General features: G+C 36.8%; 1 protein-coding gene across 1 annotated transcript in view; it reads right to left on the bottom strand.

The window, feature by feature from the left end:
* Positions 1–5,294: 5,294 nt before the first annotated feature.
* The window catches only part of HHIP (hedgehog interacting protein), a 68,281-nt gene continuing 48,817 nt past the window's right edge, over positions 5,295–24,758 (bottom strand). Inside the window, exons 6-13 of the mRNA XM_002188937.7 lie at positions 24,154–24,327; positions 23,198–23,341; positions 22,207–22,328; positions 20,050–20,173; positions 19,563–19,693; positions 18,895–18,976; positions 8,591–8,739; positions 5,295–6,195 (exon numbers count right to left, since the gene is read on the bottom strand). Of these exons, the coding sequence (XP_002188973.5) occupies positions 6,002–6,195; positions 8,591–8,739; positions 18,895–18,976; positions 19,563–19,693; positions 20,050–20,173; positions 22,207–22,328; positions 23,198–23,341; positions 24,154–24,327 (1,120 nt within the window). The 3' untranslated portion in view covers positions 5,295–6,001. The remainder of the gene's footprint in view (positions 6,196–8,590; positions 8,740–18,894; positions 18,977–19,562; positions 19,694–20,049; positions 20,174–22,206; positions 22,329–23,197; positions 23,342–24,153; positions 24,328–24,758) is intronic.

Genomic DNA, 24,758 nt, shown 5'->3' with positions numbered 1-24,758 from the left:
ACTTTTTAACAGATCCTCCTAGGAAAATTCAGAAAATGGGGTTGTTTGTTACTGCCTTGTGATGCAAGACACTCTTCTGTCCTACTGTAAAATGTATCCTACATAACAAAAACCTGTCTCCAAACCAGCCAACTCTCTCTGCATTCTTTCCAAGAATACTGTGAACACAGCCATTGTTTTTATTTACATGCTTTAGCTGATGTTGCTTTTCTGAAATTTCCTGGGAATTTAAGCAGTTTTTCACATAAAATATTTTTTTACTTTTTTTACTTCATCACAAAACAAAAACAAATAGGAAAATCTCGTAGACCATAGAAGACCTTTACTATATGATACACTGGACCCTCTTGGTAGTGTGTAACAGATGGAAAGTTGTTTTTTATCAGTAGAAATAAAACTCTTCTCCAGTAATACAGTCTTGCTGTGCAAGAATGTCTGACAATTTTGTTTCTGGAAGCCTATCTGTGTGCAGTAGACAATAGGTAAAGACACAAATTATTTGCATATAAACCAGAATATCAACTGTTTGTGAATGTCTGTAGCATAGAATGATCCCTGGATGATACTTTTTCAGTACTGAGAGCTCAGGGAAGCAGGTGACTCACTCAGCTTTCACATCAGCTGATTGCTGGACATTTAAAAAGCATCAAGAAGTCAGGTAAGTTTTGGGTAAATGCTGGCTACACCTATAAGGAAACCCAGGAGGATTGGAAAGCCCTGTAGGGCTTTCTGCAGGGCTGATCTGCACTCTTATTCCACAAAACACTGGTCTAATGCTGCAGATGTAGACACAGAGAGGTCATATGTGCACTGATGTCTGAAGTTAAGATCTTCTGCCAGCTAAGTGGATATCTTTTAAGGACTTAATCCTATAACTAATGAAGTCAATAGGAGATTATCATCTGACATCAATGGGCTTGGAGTCAGGCCCTCAAAGATTAAAGTAATCCTGTACTAAGTTTCAGGTGTCTTCTGCTGTTTCACACCTATATCCCAAAAAGTACATGCCTTATTTCACTGAATTACTCTGTTGTTGAAAATAACAAACTTTTCATCAAAACAATCTTAAGTTTTTTTCCATGTTTTGGAAATATTTTGTCCTGAAACTACTTAGGGAAATATTTATTTATCAGTATTTTGTAGCCAGAACCCAGATTATATGGTACAAATTTTCTGCAAATTTCAATTGAAATAAATTTAAAGGGTTGGCTAAATTTTTTATGAGAATGTTACTTTCAAATTTTTTTAATATTGCAAAATGAAAACAATTAGTTTTTATTTAACACTTGGCTTCCTTCTGTTTTTTTTCCAAGACAAAGGACACCTTTTAAGTTGGACAAACGATCAAAATGATAAAATTCCTAATTAAACTGATAGCCAAATAATCTAAAGGATAGTAAATTAAAATGTGTGAATGTTTTTTAAGAATTTACATGATTAAGGAGAAATTAGCAGAACAGGCTGTCCTTGGACTTGTTTTTTCCATGTAGAACTAATCTTAGAAATGCCTATTTCATGGACGCAATCTAATCTTATAAATGCCTTTTGCATGGATACAATTAGAATTAGATGTATGAAAACCCATTTTCACCATAGTGCAACTTTACACCTGTGGAATTACTTGTCCATATTTTCAGCGTCTCCATTTTGAATGATGTTACAGGAAAAGGTCCTCTTGTTTCTCAAGCCAAATTAGAGAAAATGTGTACTGAAAAGCTACATTTCATCATGCCAGGGATATCATTCTGGTTTTCAGATTCTGTTTTTGATCTGGTTTTGATCACTGGATTGCAATGGGTAAATCTGTGATAAGCACAGTGACTGAAGTGGTTTCTGCCTTCCTACAGCTTCAGTCTGTTTGTGCCTGAGCTGTGTGAGGCTGGAACTCCTGGACTGTAAATGCCCAGCTAAGACACAGTGCTAGAAGTCCCTAAAAAATAACATTCTGGGGAATGACCAAAAGATAAAAGCCTCCGCCTGCTAGGAAGATCTTAATGCACACATCTGTCAGGCACTTTCAAAATTAATAAGCACCTGCAGCAACCAGGGATTGTTGATGTTTGCTATGGGTCTAGAAAGGAAGGAGCTGCAAAACCAAATGTGGACAAGTGAGTGAAAGAAGGAGATAAACAAAGCTGTCTTGTCATTGATACAGAATTTATATTCTTATTTATACCTAACTTACCCTTCATTTGCATGGAATAGAATAATGTGTGAGAATTTAAAGGTAAAAAGGGTTTGGATCTGAGTCCCTGTTTGCTAATAGAAGAAATTTATTCCCGGGGGGGAGACTTTGAGTTAGTATTTCTTATGGGCACAGTAGAAAAATGAGTTTACTGTTTTTCTTAAATGGAGTGAAACGATTTGGAGCCGATTTTGCATAACATCTTTTTGTCTCACTACTTATCTATGGAATAAAGATGTTTCTCCTTATATTCGAGTAACATGCCTTCTTTCTGACCAGCAATATTTAAAAAGAGAAAGATGAGTTTTAAGTCCCAAAATAATAAAGCAGGGGTTTAACACTAGCAGGCATCAGGGAGAGTCATGTTTCTTGCGACAGGTAGGTTTGTTCTCCTTCAGCAGCAGAAAGGCTGAAAGAATCCTTGAAATGTACAATGTGTTGGGAACAGAGAGGCAGTATCTCAGAATAAAGGAAGAAATGAATGGAATAAAAGATTAGGAGAGAGAGACACAGAGACAGAGACAACTTGAACATACATAAAATCCCTGCTGGAGGCCCTTATCTAATTGCCTCATTTATCTAGTTTCATTTATAAGCTCAGTTTTATTCTGGGACACTCTCGGAGGTTGTGTGAGAATGGCTGCAGAATGACCTAACTGGCAACAGGCTTTCTACAGACCCTTTTTTTTTTTTTTTTTTTTCTTGTATGCCAATTCTCAGGGCAATTACTGCAGTTGCCCTTTTTATATCAGCATCTTGGGTGGCTAGGCCTGGGGTTTGCTCACTCTTTTTAATAGTATAATTTATTTTGATAAATAAGCAGCTAGGATTTTTTTTTCTTTTTTTTTTTTTTTAATGAGAATACTTCTTTTCCACTGGGACTTCCTATGAAGCTTGTGAGCTTAATGCAGATGCCTGCTTTTGCACAATATAAAAGATGATTTAAAAGTTAATCAAAACAGTTTCACAAACTATCTTCCCTCTCTCTCAAACCTTCACTTAGATTATTGAAGTTTTTATGGAATTACTCAGAGTAGATTTTTTTTTTTAATAAATAACTGAAGAATTCTGCTTAAATTTTGCTTAAATTTGAAAGTGATTTTCTGGGTGCAGCACAGTCGATGTGAATTTTTGCTGTTGATTTGAATGAGGCCTGGATTTAATTCTTAGCTCCTGCTGGATTTTTATTTTTGAATTTCACTAGTAAACTAAATTTCCATTATTATTAATGGAAATCAAATTATATCAATTATATATCAATTATATCAAAACTCTAAGATCATTGTTTTCTGCTCACTGCATGACTGTGGCATGTATATATTATTGTGAACCTCCAATTTAGGTGCCATCTGTGGTATTTTTTTAAGGCATTAAGCAGTGAGACATGAGCTATCACATCTTCCCAGCTGGCTGTTGAAAACAAAGTGTCACAGTAGAGTTAAAGTTGGGTTTATTTTTAAATATATTCCATTGAAGAAAGTGTTAAAGATGTTATCTCTGTCAGATATTTAAACGTTGCTAAAATACTTCAGCGACTTTCTTGCCTTGCTGATTATGAAGAGTGTAATAAAACCGTGCTACATGACAGATTTAGACAGCTGGCTCATTCATGAGAAGTTCACATTTTTGTCACCCACATTGAATAAGGAAAGATTAGATGCTAAGGTCAATTTACAAAAATGGTTGTCAGGACATTTTTTAATTGTAGAACGTTTTGTGATGGAATTCAGGGAAAAGACTAAAGGCAGAAAGCAGTGGAGACAAAGAGCTGCTATTAACCTACAGATGCTACCACAGGGTTCATTTTAAGATTGGTCACACTGCTTAGCCAATGAAGTATTCGTGTGACTATAAGGGACCACCCTTTTCTGGGGTGAGAGGGCAATTTGGTCTTCATGCTCATTTAATCCCAAGATGTCTTTCAATGGACTGTCAGTTGAATCTACATTGTGCAAAATTATGCATGCACTTTTTAATGCAGACCATTGTTCTCTGAGCACTTAACCAAGATTTCTCAACCAATTTCCATTTGGCATGAGGTCACTCGAAACCCAGGCAAACATATATGGAAGGCAAATATAATTGTCTGTTCCTTGGAGCTGGAATGTGTGAGACACAGAAATGCAAGTATTGGTTATGCTGTAATTTCAGATTTAATAAATCAGTGTTCACTAAATGAACACTGACAAATTTCTATGAGGGAAAATTTGTTGCATGCTGCTGCCCTGGAGAGATGGTTTTACTACTAGAGAGTAACATGGTGAAAGTCTTTTAGATCTGTTTGGCTAAAGTGTCGTCAATCTTTGATGAATGAGCAGCTGCTTCTAAGGACCACAGGATGTTCACACTGGGGCTGCTCTGCCTTCTTTTCTTAGGCAAGATTTTGTAAAAGCTGCAGTAGGTAGTTTGCAGGTAGTGCAAAGGAAACCTGATAGTTGGTAAGTAGTGAACAAAGAAGCTGCCAATAGAGCTGGAGATAAGAGGGCACAACTTCTGCAGATCCATCTAATTAATTAATACCTCAGAAAACCTGACTACAGCATGTACACCACATTTATTGATATATTTACCAAGACTCGGTTTTCTGTTGGCTCTGCAAGGAACATTTAGAACCACATTTGGCAAGAGCTGCTGTAGGTTTTGTACAAGTGACACTGTGCACGGGCAGCACATGCTCATGCGAGCTCTCACCCTGGGACACCCCGTTCAGAGTGGCATTGGCAGTCTGCCTGTGTATCGCCTCTTGCACTGTCCTGCCACAGTGAAAATCACTTTATGGACACTTGAAACACATGCTGGAATTTTATTATGGTTGGTGGGCATTTGCTTTTTTTTCTTATCCAGTGTAAAGGAACACAAATTGAAACAAGGGTACATTTCTAGATTAAATCCACAACACGGTTGAAGTATGTGTGTGTTTGCTCTCTCTTTCCCAGTCTTTCAAATTAACTTGGTGAAAAATGTAACTTTAGTATTTTACAGGACATGGTAAAGCTGTCTCATCTAGGTGATGTCTATATTATAAAAATAAAATAATATAAATATGTAACATGAACCCAGTGCCCATCGTTAAATAAAATATATGATAAAAAGCAGACCTTCTAGGATGACTGGTTTTGAAATATGCGAATGTAATTTAATTATTTAACACTTGAAACAATCTTGATATTAAGCTGCGATAACCAGATTTTTGCATCTATGCTAGATAAAGAAATAACATTCTGTAATAGAGTTACATTGATGAAAGTGAAGGTTACAGTCTTACAATGAATTGCCTAGATAGGAATGCATTAAGCAGTTTTGAAATACTGTCTCATGATGGAGTTCAGTTTACCTTAGAAACTGTTACAACTGGATTTTATTAAGTCCAGCAGTTTATACAGTGATGTTTGGAAACTACTTTCTCACTGTTATAATCAGATAGGTACAGGAACGAGATTTCTGGGATGTCAAAGAATTCATTAAGACATCAGGAAAGTCCTTTGATGAAAATGTGTTTTACAGTGGAATTGCTTCGTAAACTATTTCTCATGAAGAAATAAATATTAAAAAAAGATTCCACTCTCTGCAAAACCATATTTGTGATAGCGGCTGTGCGTGTATGTGTGCACATATTGAATATCAGGACGTCTGTGGAGACGTGCAGGAATATTTACACACATACAAGGGATTTTTCTGCACATTGGTGGATATTACACTTAAATTAATAAAGTAAATCAAATCACCGGTGTTTGTTGCAGGATAACAGTCTTTCAAAAATGACAGGATTCAAAACAAATGCCCGTTGAAAGTGGAGTTTCCAAATAGTCCCAGAAACTATACAATGTAGCTGGTTAGATCCAGCAAATAGGATGTCATGTCTAGGATCTGATCAAGAATACCTGCCCTTGTCACTCTTCGGATGTTTCTATCCACTTGTTCACACTGGGGGCCGAGATAGCCTTTTTTACATAAGCATTTATTGGGCCTTACACAGACACCTCCATGTCGACAGGCTGGGTCGCATTTTGCTGTGGGTGAAAAAAACAGTGATTTTCTTTGTTTAGATCATCACAAATCAAAAAAAGATACAGTACACATTAATTTAGAGCTTTTCTAGTCTTGTAGTGATAAAGCACATAAATGAAAAACAACAGAAAGGATGAAATATTAGGAGTGTTGAAAGCGTATTTTCTAAACTTTTAGAATATAAAGGGGAGGAAGTAATTTTGTATATCTGTGAGGCTGTCACTTGGGAAAGACTGATAAACTCAACAGATTTTTTTGAAATGTCCAATTCCCATATTCAGGTTTCATTTTTAGGAATCTCAGGCAAACTCCTTTCTATACTCAGAGTTCTGGACTACACATGTTCCTCAGCAAAGCAGACTACACCTCAGCAGTGCACCAAATGCACTCCTTTGGCTCTTGAATAACTTTTTGCTGGGACCAAATTTGAATTTCCATTGGACAAAAAAGAGCCAGGGTACTTTTTTCAACCATTTTTATCAGTTATATAAGTTTCAAAGTTTTCCCCTCTCTTTAGTAGATGCCTGATAAATTATGTATAGAGTTCTAGTTTAATCAGCTTGCTTCAGTCTTTCAAATGCAGCTCCTATTTTAAATTGTAGCCAGAGTTAGCAAAATTAATAATCAATAACTTCACTTGTAGAAGTATTTTCTTCTGGGGTAGTCACAGGACTGTGATATATATATAATGTATATAATATATCTTTCTTTTTCTTCAGGTGTTATACTGCTTAGTGCTATCTATTGCAATGAACTTTAATATGGATTTATGGATATTTATACTACACTGTAGAAATGCAGGTTTTCTTCATTTTATCCAAGAGTTTCTTAACTATATGAAAAGGAAACTCCTACTTCGTAAGGTATTCCCTTTACATTTTCTTATTTAAACTATAATAGTAGGTTGAGGTTCAAGTTAGAACATCCCTATTAATTGTTGTGTGGGATACAGGGAAGGAAGATCCTTAGACTACATATTTTCTATGGCTTTCTTGCTCATTGTATCCATCAAATCATCTATCATAAATCTGTGATTTTTAAAACAAACCAGGTTATTCAAGACCCATTTATGTTCATGTTAGAGGCATATTTTAATTTTAAGTTCCACTTGGACAAAGGCTGTAGAATGGGCCTCATTCTATAAATGTAGAGTGGCTCTGGAAATTGAGGACAATTGAAGTTGGGATATTTGGCCAGATAAACTCATCTATTTCTCTAACCTGCCTTCATTGTTGGGTTGTAGATCGTCAGCTCATTAACCTTTGCCAGTGAGATACTTTATTAGTGACTAATTAATTTCATTTCATTCCAAAGTAACTCCTGCTCATCACTAAAAACCTGGAAGTTGCTGAAATTTACACTCCAGCCTATAAGGACTTCATAGCTGACCCTGCTTTACCAGGGCCTTCCTAAATTCCCTTCCAACCTGAATTATCCATGATCCATCATGGGATCTTTATTTTCCCTTAGTCCTTGCTATTTCTTTGAGTTCTACTGCCACAATATTAACATCTCTTTGTGTGGTCATCTGGTCAAACTTGCTGACCAAATATGCTCAGTCAGAGGACTCTGCTGGTGCTGAGGAATAAAATCTTTGTAATAACGTCTCCTGGTACCTAGGCTGGTTCTGAACAGCTGCACTGGCCCAAATGACACAGCTCAGACAGAACCACAGCCTCTGAAACAGTGATGGCACAGCTGTGGCACTCTAGGTTCATTCACCTCATCCCTTGGCTGGCACACCCATCATCTCAGTTCAGTCACAGTCACTTTTCCAAGTGACTTTTAAAAGCTAAAGCAACAAGATAGGACTTGATGAAATCACTGTAATAATGGATCACAATGACATTGATTATTAGCTGTTTTGTGATACGTTGTACATAGAATTCTCTTCAACAAACTGGAGCCATTTCATTTGGTAGGATCAAGAATGTACTTAAACTAAAAAATATGCATTAATTAGTGAAGTGCAAAAGATACAATGGAGACCTGCCATTCTGCTTTACCATCTTTCCTGACAGGTCAGCTCTCTTTGACACTGACAGTGATAATACTGCAAGTGGAAGGTGAATGTCCAATCACAGGACATGTAGTGACTGCATCTCCTTTCATTTGAAAATCTTAGTAGGAAAAAAAAGCATACTGTTGTCATGTTTATGCTATCAATTGCATTCTGCACTGGCTCACAATGCATTAGATGTCTTAGCAGTTGCATTCATCTAAAGACTTATTGTTCTCCTGCAGCTCATGAACTTGGTATTTTGTCATGTTGTCTTACAACTGAAGGCCAATATATTGGTCAACACATACTGAAAATTTCTCTGAGCAAATAATTAAAAGCCAATTATGACATGTCACTGCTTTTTTTCACTTGTTGCTGTGAATCTCTATACAAACCAGTTCTGCAGAGCTCTCCTTCCCAGCCTGGATTACAGCAGCATTTTCCTGTGGGAGTGCAGTGCCCGTTCCGACAATGCCTTGAGCATTCAGATGTCAGTATCTGTGCAGGCTGAGCTGTTCTTTTGCATTCTTCAGGGACTAAAGGCCTGAATAAAACCATACAAACCAAACAAAGAGTTAACAGTTGGGATCAAGAAGAAAAAATTTGATTTTTTAATTAAAGGTTTGATTCTCTGCTGTAATATTATCAGTGGGAAAAATCATGAGATTTCTTTTTTCCTCAGAAAAAGCAGTAAGCCCAGAGATGGTATGTTACAGGAAAATACAGTACAATTTGCTATTATTTTATGTAACTGCCTTCGGAGATCTTCCACAAGATTAAGCAATAGTCTTTGAGAATTTTTGAAGCATGAACCTGCCAAAACCAGCTTGCTGAAGGTTTATCTTTATAACACTGCCAGCTTATCGCAGGCAGTCATGGTGGTTTTTTGTTTTTTTTTTTTTTTTTCATTTCTAGCTGATCTAGAGTTCCCCTATGAAAGGGGGAACAGTAACCTGAACAAGTTTTATGGCATTGTGACATGTAATAATTTTGCAGAAATACTTCCTCTGTCTACAAATTCAGTTTTAAACTGCTGGCTTTTTATTTCCATATTTCCATGGAATGATATTTGGATTATGCATTCTGGATGCTTATTTAAACATCTGAACATCAGAAAAGACTTTTTCACTCTGACAGTGACCAAGCACTAGCACAGGTTGCCCAGAGAATTGTGGAGTCTCTATCACTGGAGATACTCAGAAATTGTCTGGACATGGTCCTGGGAAATTGGCTGCAGGAGTGCCTGTTTGAGCAGGGGTGTTAGACCAGGTGCCCTCCAGAGGTGCCTTCCAAACTCAACCATTCACTATCAGGTGATTCTGTGGAATGTATGCACAAAGGAAATTTTAGTTCAGATTACTTTAAATATTTCTGACACTGGATGTTTTGGTTAGGATGATAGGGGCGTCCAAAGGCTACAGGTTTCCAGTAGAGGTACTATGTTTTGTCTCTGCTATAGGTTTGGTAAGCTTGAAAAAGAATGTCAGGATCTCTCAAGTGATCTAATCAAGTAAATGAATAGGAGCATCATGGAAAATTAAGTTAATTAGTGACAAATACAAAATTACTCATTCCCAAAGAAAATATCTTAACTACTGCCATACGTACTAAGCTTGAAATGAGCAGGAAAAAAAATCCAATAGTTTCTTGGAGTGCTTGCAGAAACCTTGGCTAAGTGTCCAGCTAGAATCCAAATAAGTCAAAACAAAATTCTATGAGAGAATAGAATAGGACATTGTTCATTCTACTAACATCAGTATTAACACCCCAATTATATGCAAATACCTGGAATAGCAGCTTGTGCAGTGATTACTCTGTCAGATATTAAATTCCTAGACTGATACACCTGTGCAGAGGAAAGGATAGTTTTGGGTCTGAGAAAGAATGGGTATGATGGAGGTGTAGGAAACGGTGACAGAAGAAAAAGAGGAAAAAAATTTGGCATTGTTTATCTCCCATTTCAACATCAGAAGAAACATCATGGAAAAAAATTAAGCTAAAGAAAATAAAATTAACTAGCTGAACTTTTGACTACTAAGATATCAAAAGATATCTGAAGCCCTATCTACTAGGACTTTAAATAGGTATTTCTGTGCATAATGGGGACAATCAAAGTAATATTAGACAGGGTATTAGGTATGTATAAGCATTTATACCTAAGTACCTCACTAGCTGGCTGGGCTTACATTTTCCCCTCCCATTTTGACATGCATCTTGTTAATGGTTCATTACAGGGTTTCTTGCATTTTTTCTTGAAACAGAGTAATACAGTACAGGCCACTGGTTTGTTTCAGCATAGCACCTTCTCTGCTCAGTCATAATTACTACCATGATTATTTAAACATCCACACACAAGAACTGGTCCCCCAAAGATGTTAAGGACAGAAAGAATGTGTAGATGCTTCTTTAGCGTAGCACCAAGCCCTGATTTCCAAAGCATTTCTGAGAATCAGACTGAAAGTCCTGTATTATTTAAGGGCTTTGAAACATGTTTTGACACCTTCGGTGCAGCATATTTGAAACCCTTTCAGTTTTACTGTTTACATATTTCTGCAGCTGTCTTTTAAATAGAATGCATTTCTTTTTTTTTTTTTTTTTTTTTTTTTGACCTGTAAGGAATTCCAGGTCTGTAATAGGCAATGAGTGCATTACATATGATCTGGTTAAGAAGGTTCCTATGCTTAAAAAATTATAAGCAATATTCACATGCAGTGCTGTTTTGGAAATGGTTCTAGAAAATAATATGATTTTCAATGGAGACTTGTTCAGATTTAAGATAAAAAGATCTGTCTTCTAATTCCTACATCTGGAAAAAAATCTACATTTGAAATTATTTATGGATAGCTAACTGCATAGGATGCAACATTCTTTATCTGTCACTATTAGAGCTCATTTATTTCAAGTTATTTTAAATGGGAGACTTCTCTTTTTCTTGCTCAAACACAAGTACAATACAGTGTTTAGCAGGAAACATAACCTCAGGCTCCTGCGGCATCTCTTGGAAGAGAGCTCCAGTGGCATATCTTTAGCAAAGAATCACCTTGTAAAAGATATTTTATTTGGTGTTTTATTTTATTTTATTAATAGATGTGAACTATTTGTCTATGATAGTGCTATAATATATGGTTGGTTTTGTATGCAATTAGGAAGGCAGAAGTCACACCTTTTTGTATTCAGCTGAGCATGGCTGGTCACTTTTATGATTTAAAGTTTTCTACCGCTCTCAGTACTTGTGAATATAACCTTGCCTTTTATTCTACCATCAGTCAAGAACTTGCACTCATCAGCCTTGGATAATATTTATTAATGGTGGGGTGGAGTAGAGACAAAGATGGAAAAAATTCTGGTTGGCAAGATGCCTTAGGAGAAGAGGAATACAAATGCAGCTGCAGCGGAATCCTCGTGTGTGAGAATCGCTGGTTTTCCTGAGCTGTGCTCTGGGAAAAGACACACTTCTTTCTCAGGATTCGACTGCTGCTCCGGGACCAACACGTGTCAAGAGAAAGCCTCTGCCCCACAGTGCTCACACTTTGCATTTTCAGGGCTTGGAAGGGGTGGAAATGTTCAGGCTCAGAGCAAGCTGAAGTGTGTCTCACAAAGATAACACAAGTCCTGAAACTGACTGTTGGAACTTGATCTCTCCTGCACTTACACAGGACCATGGTTTTGTTTATATAACCAGTGCTTCGCTGTGTCTCCTGACGTGGAAAATGGAGGGGAGTAGATGGAGCCACACTCCAGGCTGGAGAGAATTTTTTTCCTTGTATCCCTCAATCTATAAAACCCTAAAGGGTAGAGCTTGATTACTCTTACAGTAAGCACTATTTGGTCCACAGAAAGTCAGCCAAAAATGTAGCTGATAATGACTATTTATATGGTCCGTACAATTCTAGTTATCTTAAAGAGCTGTTCATATATACAGTACAGTACAGTATATCTTGCTTTTTAAAACAGGCTTTCATGAAACTGTATAACAACTCTAAATGTATGGAACATGGAGGAAAAGTTGTACTGGGGGCTGGGGCCTTGCTGGATCCCTTCGCTGATGTGTGCAGTGAGCTGGGAATTCTTGACTGTGCCATGTGTGGAATAATTTTTGCTGCCTTACCATAGCTAGTAGAAGAAAGATGTCTTTACTGTTTTGAGGCATATAAAAGTCCAACATGCTTTAATAGATTAAAACTCATCCTGGCATAGCTCAGGACTTCATGCTTTCTCTTTGCAGCTCCACTAAACACATAGAGTGAGTTAGTTGCTGTATGTGCTATCTGTAACTCAGATGTGCATAAGTCAATGCCAATGGAGGGCTAAACTCAGCATAAAACAATGGTGCTGAACAGAAAACAATTCCTCCACCAGGCTTTTGACACAATAGCAAGAACCTCTACTTCCCTACTAAAGCAAGGGGAAAAAAGCAGACAAAATTCCTGGATGTTCAGATTCAAACAAGAGACACTGCTATAGAAATATTGATACAAAATATATGGAATATTATGCTTCAATTACCTGCACATAAGATTTAGCTATTAGAATATACTTAAGTATATCACTGACATTTGTGCATCAGTTGTTGAGGCTTTTTCCTGTATAAGGGAAAATGTCAAGAAAAAATAATTTTGTTTCACTCCTTGTCATAACCTAAATTTACTACTTGTCATATAATAAATATAGCATCTCTTCAGGTACAGCTTCTAAAATTAAAAAGTATACCTTTAATCCTGGGAGAGATGCCAAAAGCTCGTTACTTGTCTCCAGATTTACTACATGGGAATAATGTGGAAAAAACTCACGGCTTTTAAGATTTAAACTCAGCAGCATATCAAATTTATTCTTATATGGTATACTTGTTCATGACCTCTAGTCTTAAGAAATTCTGTCATGTTTGAAAACTAGTCCCTAGTGAAGCCTGTATCAATGTTAATAGCTAAGAGGTCACTGCAACTGCTAAACAGTTTGTATTACTGTCATGGTGGTCATGAAAACAACACCTGCTGCATGAGCACTTGGCAGCTGGGTCAACAGGCACTGTGGGAATTTATCAATTTAGGGGGCCACTTGCATAACACTTTGACTGATGAATTGGGAACGACTGGCTTACTAGGCTAAAGCTGCTCTATTATGTGTGACTTTCTTTAGGATGGCAGAGGCTTCCTGCAGGCTCCAGAAAATAAGCAAAAGATAAACTGAGCTGTTTTTTCTCCTTATAAAGTGATAAAAAGTGAGAACTCCTTAATAGCCAATGCTAGAAAGACTTTAAGAAAAGGGGGAAAATATAAAACCAAAACAAAAACTTTTACAGTCAGTGAGCTGTGATGTGATTGAAAAAAATCCTTGGGTTTTTCCACCATGGTTACAAAGGAGTTTTTGTGAAGTACTTCTGTAAAGTGAAACTCTCTAGACTGGTATTCACAAAAAGCTCTAATTTCTCTTTAGTGTCTCTTGTCGGAATAGTAACTGCACGTGGGTAGGTAAATGAGATAAGAATTTTGCATGCTCCTGCTAAACTAAACATAATTAGACATTAATTCTGGCTTTCCATTCCCTCAAATGACTGAAGGGATAGTAACTTCCTGAACAGAAAGAAATAATATGGCCCACCTGGGTTGGTGAGGGCATTCACCAACAAAATTGGCTCATTCTACAGAGAGTTTCCGGTAGGAGCCTTGGAGTTTATCTATAACCCATCAGAACAGAGTATCTTGATGCAGATTACTCTAAAACTGTGTGTTTCCATTTCCACAGGAACTGAAGTTTCAAACAGAGCTTCACTTTCATAGATGCATTTCTCCTGCCACACCACCAAACACTCCTGACTCATGTTAAAAAATCAAATCACTAATGGTTTTCTAAAGAGCCTGAACAGCGTCAAAATGAGGTATGACCTAGATATTGTCCCTTCAGGTCTGAAATCAGTCTGTTTGGAAATGCTCTCTGACAGCAGAAATCCCGGAAGGTGATGATGGAAAGGATGGTAAGTGGAATTATATATACTCTGGAGGGGCATGAAAGAGGAGTAAGATGCTTTGAATCAAGTTCAAGTTTCAATCCAACAGGAAGCAGCTATTCCAGCTGTTGATATGAAACACATTGAAATGCAGATCTATAAGGTGTTATGAGGAGAGGAAGAGGAAATCTTCTGTGTGCAGGAACACTTACTCAGGCTCTGCCCTCTTTCATAAGAATCACCTGCTGGTTTCAGCGAGCCATCCTGGTCAGAACAGTTACTCCTCCCCTTTGGAATCAATGTAGGGATGGTGGCAAACTCTTAAAGCTTCACACTTAAAACTTCACAGCACATCTTTTAAACGGAAAACTTCTGCATTGTCTGTCATTTCTAGACTTGACTCTGGATATCTTTCCTTTTATCTGTAATTTCCTTAGAAATTAAAGTAATCATATTGTAAGTACTCTAAAAGAAGACTTACAAAGCCTCTTTATGGCTGTTCTTCCACCCTACAAAGTTTATTTTCTTACTTATTGGTCTAGTAATAATGTTTAAGTTACAGACTGTATGCACCTATCAACAGATCTTACTTAATAAAATATTCATTTTCACAGTTGATTTTCTCCTCTCATCATGCTAGAAAAATGATTACTTTTTCTTTTCTAATGGGTTTGTCTCCTATTTTCTCTGTTATTGACTAACTGGAATCTTTTGACCTCTATACATTTTCTACAGCACTGTTTACTTAATTATTTTTTCTTTTCAGTTCATCAGTACTTTTGTGATTGATATTAGTGTATGTTTAGAAACAGAAAACATAAAATAAAAGTTATGAAAAACATAACAGAAAAGTTATGAAACAGAAAGTAGAAAACTAGTAAATAAAGAGGTTTTGTTCTTTGGTCGCAGAAACAATTTATAAAATGCTAGTATTTGCACTGACCTTCAGTATCTGACTAACCATACCTTTTAGTTGAGAAGAACATAAGTCTTTCTCCCTGTATTTCCTCACTAGTTCCAATCCCTGATAGTTGTGGTAATGTTTTTTTTTTTTTTATAATTGTCAAACTGTGGAAATATTTTTCAGAGGCAGTTTTAACTTAAGAATGTCTTTTAACTGGCAGTTTAACTAATGCGCCCAATGTTGGTTTTGTGTGCCTATAATTTTTAATGTTTCTCACATCTCCTCTATCCTCAAAGCTAAATATGCTATTGGCTATACTCATTTCTCAATGGGATTTTTGGTAATATTTAGTATACCTATATTTTGCAGCACTTCACATGCTTAGGGCTTTTTAAAAATCACTTTGCTGTCTGTGAGCTCTCAGGCATTAATGTATCATTATAACAACCTTTTTACAAAGAGAAGGATTATTTCACTCTGTGCTTTCAGTGGGAGTCTCTTTAGTTATTGATACGAAGTATTTGGAAGAACTGAATAGAAGTGTTACTGTGGTATCTGGAATTCTGTATTTCAAACTGCTTTGAAATTTGTGGGATTCAGAACCACTGTGTTGATCATGTTCATCAATTTGTCATATATCACCTCAGTTTAACATCTCTGTTACACCTGAAGGATTGTTGTATGATGGGACTTTCCAATTGCTGAGTATTGAAGATAATGCAAAGAGTTCTCTGGATTACCCTCATCTTCTGCTGTCCTAATGTTTTAATCTGCCCACTTAATTTGATTTTTCTATGTCCAAGTAATAGATTTCTGTCTTAAGCTACATTTGAGACAAGAAAAACAGGAGTCTTGTTTGATTATGCAATAGTTTTCTACAAGACAAAAGGACATGGCCTCAAGCTGTGCCAGGGAAAGTTCAGGTTGGACACCAGGAAGTATTTTTTCCCTGAAAGGGTTTTTAAGCATTGGAATAGACTGCCCAGGGAAATGGTGGAATTACCATCCCTGGAGGTGTTCAAGAAACACCTGGACATGACATTCAGTGCTCTGGTTTAGTTGACAAGGTGGTGATCTGTCAAAGGTTGGACTTGCTGATCTTGGGGATCTTTTCCAACCTTAATGTTTCTATGATTCTAAAAAGATCAAAAGAAATAAAACCCTGAACCTTCATGTAATGTTTATTTTTAAAAATAAAAGAATAATTTTGTCAGCTTGCAGCAGCTTACAAATGACCACTAGCAGAAGAAGGCTGGGTTTGCATGGAATTGTTAATTTCCAGCAAGGGGCTACTGCAAGACATGATAATATTGTTCTTCTACACGGCCCCAGGCATGGAAGATTCTCTTTGCAAATTAACAGGTCTGCCAGGGACCACCTCCCACCGGGGTTTTTTAGTAAGTAATGAATTTCTAAGACATAAGACAAATCAATAGTTTCATTATTTTATTTTTACCTGCTACTCATACTCCACCTGTAGCATCTTTACTTGGCGTTCTACAAAGCTTAGTGTAGTAAAGTTTATGTGAATATTTGTTGTATTGGTGTGGTGCACACCATGAGGAGAAGCACCAAAATATTGACATTGAAAAGAATATGATCTTGTAAATAACAATATTTTGTTTCTAAAACTTTACATGAACATTTGCCAAAGCCATGGAATTTTTAAGTTGTTTACATGGGTGGTATGAACTCAGCATGGAATGGTAAATACATCTGCAATGCTCTATTGTGGAAGTCATTAATTATCCTTCCCTTATAAGCTGCAGTGGTGTGAGACTGAAAGACATCAAAACTCAAAACTTTGCCTGAATGAAAATGATCCTGTGTTTCTGAGAAGTGTTACCAAAAACTATATCCTTTTGCCACAGTCTGTTTAATTTCAACTGTGTGCCAATTTACAAAAGTATTTTATAGTTTTCTGGTTACTTTCACCAGTAACCAAACATAGTCTTGACCCTTTTCCATGCATGAAAACAGCCAACCAGCAATGGGAGGTCTGGTCTTTCAGGTATGTCAGCTGAAGACCACCCTACTGGAAGAGGTAACAAGACAAAAAACTGAGGTCAAACAAGGCAGCCCCATGTAATTAGATACTAATAGTGGATTTAGGGTGTAAAATTCACTTAAAACCATACACCAACAGACTAAACAATCCCAAGAAGAATGGCAAGTTTTGTTCTTAAAAAATGTTTTCAATACCAGAAAGCATAAATAAAACATACATAATAACCTTGACTGACAGACTGCGCCAACCTGCAGTAACATCTGCTTCCACATTATTTGCTATAGTTTTGGGGTGATACAGTTACAAAACACTGAAACTCCACTACCCCTGAAACTCAAATTTATTCCCAGTGTGCATCCAGTGTTACGATTTTCTTGTTCTATTCCTTTGTTATCCCATTAAAAATGTTTAGAATTTAAGTCTGACAAGGAAATAAATTCCTCCCTTAATAGCAAAGCCAAAAATGGAAATCTGACTGTATCTGATGCCTATGGAGACATGCTGAAGTAGATGCTGAGCAAATAGGCAGCTGCTTTCCTAGGGTGTGATGGGGTCAAACTAATTATAAAACAAACTTCAGTTCTGTTTGCTGTCTCATTTTGTGTTGATTTCTGATACTTTTGCAGGATGGAAGTTCTACTTTTACAAGTCAGAACTTGGTCCAATAGAGCAGCAAGATCCATCATGAGGAACATGGTATTCCCCCAGCTAAAGTGAGTGTCTATCTGCTAGTCATCACCCCTTATTGCTGCTGGGGCCCCTGGGTCATGTTGGGAACTGGCTTTTTGCAGTCCTTCCAGATTCCTTAATATTTTCATATCTCCAGCTGCTCTGCAAAGATCATGCCTTGAGGAACTTTGGCTTCATAATTTTAATTTATCCTCATTTTACAGCTGGTAAATTAGCCTAAATAATTAGAAAAATCCTATTAATTCCATGTCTTATAAATCACTTGAGTGGGATTTAAAAGCCCTTTGGAAGCAGCTCTTTAAGAACGGTTAAAGAATTTTGTGTATTTCTGGCACAGAGTCCAAGGACAGAGGATTTCCCTCCTTGGTGCTCCAAGCCTGCCAAGGGAGAGATATGTAATAGAAGGGATATGGAAGGGGTGTGTTCAATATTATTAAGCAGTGACAATCACACCCTCTGAGAACTGAGTCCTCTCTGATATTGTCCATTGGTGGTATCTCCTGTACAACAGAAGATGTTTGGGAAAGACTAAATGCATCCCTTAGAGCTTACTTATGGCCAAACTGACCCTGGCTAGGACTGACAGGTTATTTTCTGTACTTGCTTTTTAGTACACAGAACAGGTTTGTCACACAGTGCTGATCTTTGCAGGCAGCTCCTGTTGTGCTCTGTCCCACCACAGTGGCAGTGAGGAAGCAGCAGCACTGGGGAGAATTCCAGCCTTCCACTGATGCTGCATAACTTTCTATGGTACTTACAAATCACTTGACATCAGAATTACCAGGAGCATCTTCTACCAGTCCATATGGTTCCATATTAAGTAGGTCTACTTCTCTATGAAAACATGCTAAGAATATACATCTAGGTGGGAAAGTGGGCAGCTTTCAGCACAATGTCCAAGTGTAAAAATTCCCAGAAGTTAGTGCTGGTTACCCTTCTGTCGTTCTGACATTAACTTCCTATGAGACAGTGAATCTCTTCTGCTTGCTGCTGCTGGACCATTTGCTTTTAGGGAGCCCCCTGCATTGGGAATTTTGCTTTTTATTGAACAACAGTATTGTATAATTCAGCCACATGAAGAAAACGACAGTTACCTTCTGGCTTTTAACCTATTGAAGGAAAGGCTGACCCCAAAGAGAAGTGCAATACTCACCTTTTTGGGTCAACGATCTTGTAGAGTTTTCCACTGTGAGGCTGTGTCAGACTTTTACTGCTTGATAATATGTAAATCTCACCTAGGGAAAACAGTGCAATAAGTTACTTCTCCTTTTCTAAGATGTTAAATACATGACTTTTGTGATCTGGTTATATTTGCCAAATGAGATGAAAAAAACTTCAGAAGAAATGCTGAAATATACAACAGAATCATTTGCTATTTGAAAATTTATATAAGCACTTTCCCCAAATTGATGCTAAAATGTGAAAAACATTCTATCATGAGAGATTTTTTCATATACTATAGAATTGATTAAAAAAGTTAAATTGGTGAGAAAGGGAGAAGAGGGGTCAGACTGCTCATTCTATATCTTTGCCCTTTAATTCTGTAATGCTGGAAATAAAAACAAGTATTTTATACATTTTGTCATATGGAGTGCTACAGTTCACAGCATGTGAGACACAGTAAGGATTTTTGCCCTTTCCAGCAACACATTCTCATCTCAGTTCTTCCTATAAGCCTGCTGAGGTGTAACTGAGAGCAGTGTGGACAGCTTTGGCAAAGGACAGATAGCCTTCTTTTTAAACATTTACTATAATTATGAATACTTCTACAGGAATTACTGATAAGCTTTATAATTTAAGAAAAATTCCTTTGGTATTTACCTAATTCATCTTCTCCAAATCCCAAGACAGGGCCTGAAAAGAAACCTCTACATGAGCCAGTGTTGCCAAGACAGAGGGGTTTCTCTTGCCACTGTTTGGTTGCAGGACTCTGTTGCAGTGTTAAAAAATTTCTACATTCACAAACACATTAAAAAAAAAAAGTTATATTACATTTTGAACAGAGGGTTTTCATTGTTCAGATAAATAAGTAAACACTTGCTGCAAGTAGCTTCATAGATGCATCTGTGCAGTTCTTACAACATCCTGCACCTTTTTGCAAGGATTAGGTATGTTCTGTATGTCACCATTCATTAAAATGCTGTGCTATTTTATTCCCAGATCTAGAACCTGACATGCATTACCATACTGCTGAACTGGTCAAGTGACACAATACACAAGACTGTTGATGTGGCTTCATACAGGCAGCTGAGTGACTAAATACACTTCACATGCATTTTTGTTTAGGAGTGAGCTGTACAACACCTACCCATTGCGGTCTCCAAACACGTAACTTCCATAGAGCCTCTCCGACTGGCAGCCCCGATACACAAATCCACCAACCAGGGAGCCACTGCTAAATGGTTTGAATTCTAGAAGGGAGGGCTCACTCTCTGAAAAGGAAGTACCATAGCATTAGATCATATGCATTGTCATATCGATGCACATTTAGGAAAATGTTACTGCTTCAAGGAAAGAGATTAATTCCATTTAAAGATTCCTCAGAATTCAAGATGTGTTGCCAGAAATGAGATGTTAAAAAAAAACCGGAATATTAAAACAAAGTCTGTTTGTAAAAGAATCCATTAAAAATTTCAAAAGGAGAGGCTCTAATTGCTTTCCTTCATGTGCACAAGCTGGAAAAATAAAACTACATAAAGATTAGGCTGGACTTCCATTGAAATGAGTGTGATTACTGCTATTAATTTCTACATGTCAATCCAGTCTGCAGACTGGATCTCCTGAACTTCAGGAACAAAATTGCCCCCATTCACTGTAGAGTCCAGTGCAGAAATTCCATTGATTTTCATTAGAATTAGTTTTGAAATCCTTTCACTGGTTTAAGAAACGTTCCAAGTCACAGTTTTAAACACAGTATGTGTCTTATATCCCATAAAACAGTACTATTACTGGCTGTATCTTCTCATAGTAATTTATTTTATGCTGCTGTAGTAGTTGCAATTCCTATACTTCCCCCCCCCCCTTTTTTTATTTCACAAAACCACAGAGTTTAGTGTTATCAAACAATTTTTCAAGGAAGTTTCAGTGTACATGTTCCTATTCATGCAATCAAATACCACTGAGGCTACAAGTAGGCTCCATTTCACGTGCTAGCTGCATAATTTTAAAAAAAGCCACAGCTAGTTGACCATTTTTTAATAGGAATATTTTTTAGTCAGAGGGCCATCTTTAAGTCTTTGCTAAATGCATTTCCCAGATTGTTCTACATGAGTTAGAGCTGAAATTTTATGCGGGAGAAAACAACAATGAACTCTTTTTATTGAAGCCATTGACCCACAGCCTAGTACTAATACTGGCAAGCTGCTTGGGATAGACACAATATTGCTTAGTTTACTCTGCAATAATGATGCAGTCAAAATTCCACTGGAGCAGTGGTTAACCAAATATTATTCTTTGGTTTGGCTTTTATAAAATGGACACAGAAAATCCATGCAATAACTGAAGTAGTACAATTGCATTATGCTATTGCGTACTGTTCTGCCAGCCAGCACAAGTGCTTTAACTTTAAGGGAAGTACAGGTGGGAGAACCTAGGGATGTGATTAGAAAGGGAAATGCTACATTCCAGGAGACAGGCCAGTTCTCAATGCTTTTACACACCATTGGCATTTATCACATGTTGCCACCAGGAATTTACAAGCTGCTAAATGGGCAGTCAAGGCAGGTGATAGCTCAGAGGAAGTGTCACCTGGCTTGCCTGAACTAGCAAGGGACCTTGGTGAGCACCAGAGTTAAACATCAAACTGAAATTGTGACTGGCAACAATCATATTGATTCAGAGAGAGCATGAAGAACTTTAAAGTCCCTAATTGAGTGTATTTATTTTTTTATAATCTAATCTAAACTAGCAATTTATTATGAAGTAGAAGCTAAGTTTTTTATTTTTAGTAACATTTAAACAGAGCTCAGTCATTTCCCTGTTTGGTTGTGGTCTGCTGTTGTCTATCTCACTTTTTCCATTATAAGAGGCATATTACATGAGGTTTCCATTCTCTGTCTCAAAAAATTATTTGTGAAAGACTAAGAATATGTTTTCATCATTTCCTGATATTCCAAAATATTCTCTTTATGAGCCAAAATATGCAGCAACAGTGAGATCTTTGACAGACTAGCAACTGTCAAATTTGTTAAATCTTATTTACATGATATTCTACATCAACAAGAACAAAGTTGAGTCATTTCAATTTGGTTTTGGCCTGCATCTTTTATCCGCTTCTACATCGAAGATTTCTTTTGAAAAGATAGAATTTTCACTTCTATCTCGGATAAGTTGTCTATCCCATCTATGCTGTAAGTTTCCTATCATGGCTACACAGGCCTTTACATAATCTCTTCTTCTTTCTGTTAATTATTCCATGGAAATAGAACCTGACTTTGCCAGCAACTTTACTCTGGATAGAACTTACCATAGTCTTTGCCCTTTATTATTTGTAAGATCCTTGCTGAAGATCTGTTCTTTCCATTTGAATCTGAACAAAGTATTGTTAAATTGATGTTTACATCTATTGGGTGCCGGTCCACAGCACACCTTTAAAACAACAAAAAAAGAGAAAATCCATGAGAAAGGTGAGTTCATAACATGTAACTATCAGTATGAAGCATTACATTTTAAAGTGTTGTTGTTTCTTTGTGGTGCCTATTGTTTCATTTGAGGGATACCTGAGAAATGTGTTCGATTTATATACAGGAGATAATACAACTTTCCAATTCCTACACATTTCTATGTAATGTGAAATAAAACTATTTTTCCCTAGTGATATAATGCAGTCTGCACTACAGCACCTAAAAAGAATAGTGCCTTAAACTAAATGAACTTATATGGTGTAGGAATTTTGGACTGTTAAAAAGTCCAAGGATCATGTCCTTATCTGAACAACTTGACTTTCTGATTTTTTTTTCAAACCAAGACTTTAAATGTCACTTCAGTACTACCACCCACCCACTTTGCTGAGTTATGTGTTGTTTAGTTAAAGCATTGTTCTCCTCCTTGCTATTGTTTAGATATCACCAGATGTTCTCATTTGTTTTCCAATTGCTTTTTTTTCTCAGTCAAGATTTCCATTTCAGCCATACTTTACCAACTCTCTGCTTTAAGCTCTTTTCTTTCACAAAGGTAGTAATTTTATTGCTTACTAAAGCTAAAAATCCTGTACTTTGTTTCTGTCATTTTGGTCTTGACTTGTAGTAGTTGTACATGCTCTTCTCTTTCCCCTTTGTTTGTTTCTAACTGTGACATATGTCACATATGTGCAGAGGTGCAGGAGAGGAAGAATCGAAAAGTTCACAAGTGCTTTTATTATTGAAATATTGCTGCCTGTCTGTATAAAAAAACCCCTAAAACTGGTTGAAAACAGTGTCTGCTCCAGACTAATTTCAGTTTAGTTGAAACTTACTTACCGGCCTGGATTGTGGAGGCCATGTGCAAAAATCTCAGGAGGTTGGTTGGTGCTGTTGAAGTGTGGATTGCTCCGTGGGATGGAGTAAGGGACATTGCACAGGTCAGTATTGACATCGAGGCGTAATACAGAACCTGTAAAATCACTGAGAGAGTTGAAGGGTAAAATAATTGGGTTTTAAAAGGTGTTTTACTGGTAGATTTACTCCACATAATACTAGAGTGAACCAGGAAAATAATGACCCACTTTACTGATTAACCACTTTGAGACTGATTCCATGGTGGGTGCAAGTCCAAAGAAGAGTAGCAGAACCTTTCAAAAATTCAGTTTTACAAATATCTTGCCTTGTTATGTGCAGACTAAAATGCCTCCAACCATGTTGTTGGGAAGCAACTTGATCATAAGAACAACTTTCCAAACATCAAAATTGTTAAGGGCCTCAAATATAAGGCTACTAACTCTTTTATCTAGAGTAACTATGGATATAAGCACTTTGTAATTACAAAGTGCTTTTTGCTCACACTTTTGATCCTACTCTTGAATTCAAAGATATCTGGTCACAATACAGTCCAAAGACTAATTATACAGAAAGCAAATGAGAAAAAAATTATATTGTTTCAATGCAGATGTTGATATCTTTTTGTAAGGATTCAGAACTTTCTCATTATATGAAATAGGAGAAACCAAAATGTTTTAACTTAAATTTGAGATTGGGATGGGAGAAAGGAAAAGTAGAAGAGCAGACTCTTACCACAAACATGAAATGATGTGATGTTTAAATTAATTCCATTCCATTAATTTAAAATCAGGTACTACAATTACCCTCTGGTCTGGGTTTTGAGTATACCCTTATACTTAAAAAATATTTTAAAAACCACAGGAACACCTGCAATTCTCCCAAGCCAAAGAGGCCTTTGAGCACTATAATAGAAGTCTATCCACTGGTAGTTTTTATACCTTAAACCATCCATCTCCTCCATGTCATCTAGAGTGATCATGCCATCTCCAAGAAAAATGTATAGGAAACCATCTGGGCCAAACAGCAGCTGTCCTCCTAGATGTTTTCGATGTAGTTCTGCTACTTCTAAAAACACTCTTGCTGTCCTCATGTCAACTTGGTGTGGATTTTTCCTATGAGTTAAAGACATGAACAGTTTTAACAGTTCACTATCGTTCTTCTTCCTGAAAATACACTTGACTAATTCAAATTATACTTTGAGATGTGGATGTTGTAACTTGGTGGAAAAATGCCTAACAGTTATTTCTGAGAAATTTCAATTTTCTAGCATTCACAAACAATTACTTTGCTGCCTATACACAATAAGCAGGAAGTAATTATAATTAAAAAATGACAGAATAACTGAAAAGAAGTCTTAAAAAGAAAAAAGTCTGTGTACTTACTGTCATTCCAAAACTACTATTTGAAATAAAATCCACAAGAGTTTTTGTGCAGGTGCCCAAGTTTATACATTGTAAACCTCATATTTATTTTAGAAATCAGAAAAACTAAAGCGCAGAGGTTGCTGAGAAATACAGAGTTTGTTAATTTTAGACTTCTACTG

This window comes from Taeniopygia guttata, chromosome 4, assembly GCF_048771995.1.
Source record: "Taeniopygia guttata chromosome 4, bTaeGut7.mat, whole genome shotgun sequence".
Classification (NCBI taxonomy): Eukaryota; Metazoa; Chordata; class Aves; order Passeriformes; family Estrildidae; genus Taeniopygia; species Taeniopygia guttata.
Note: the sequence above shows the minus strand (reverse complement) of the source record. Positions and strands in the feature narration are given on the sequence as shown.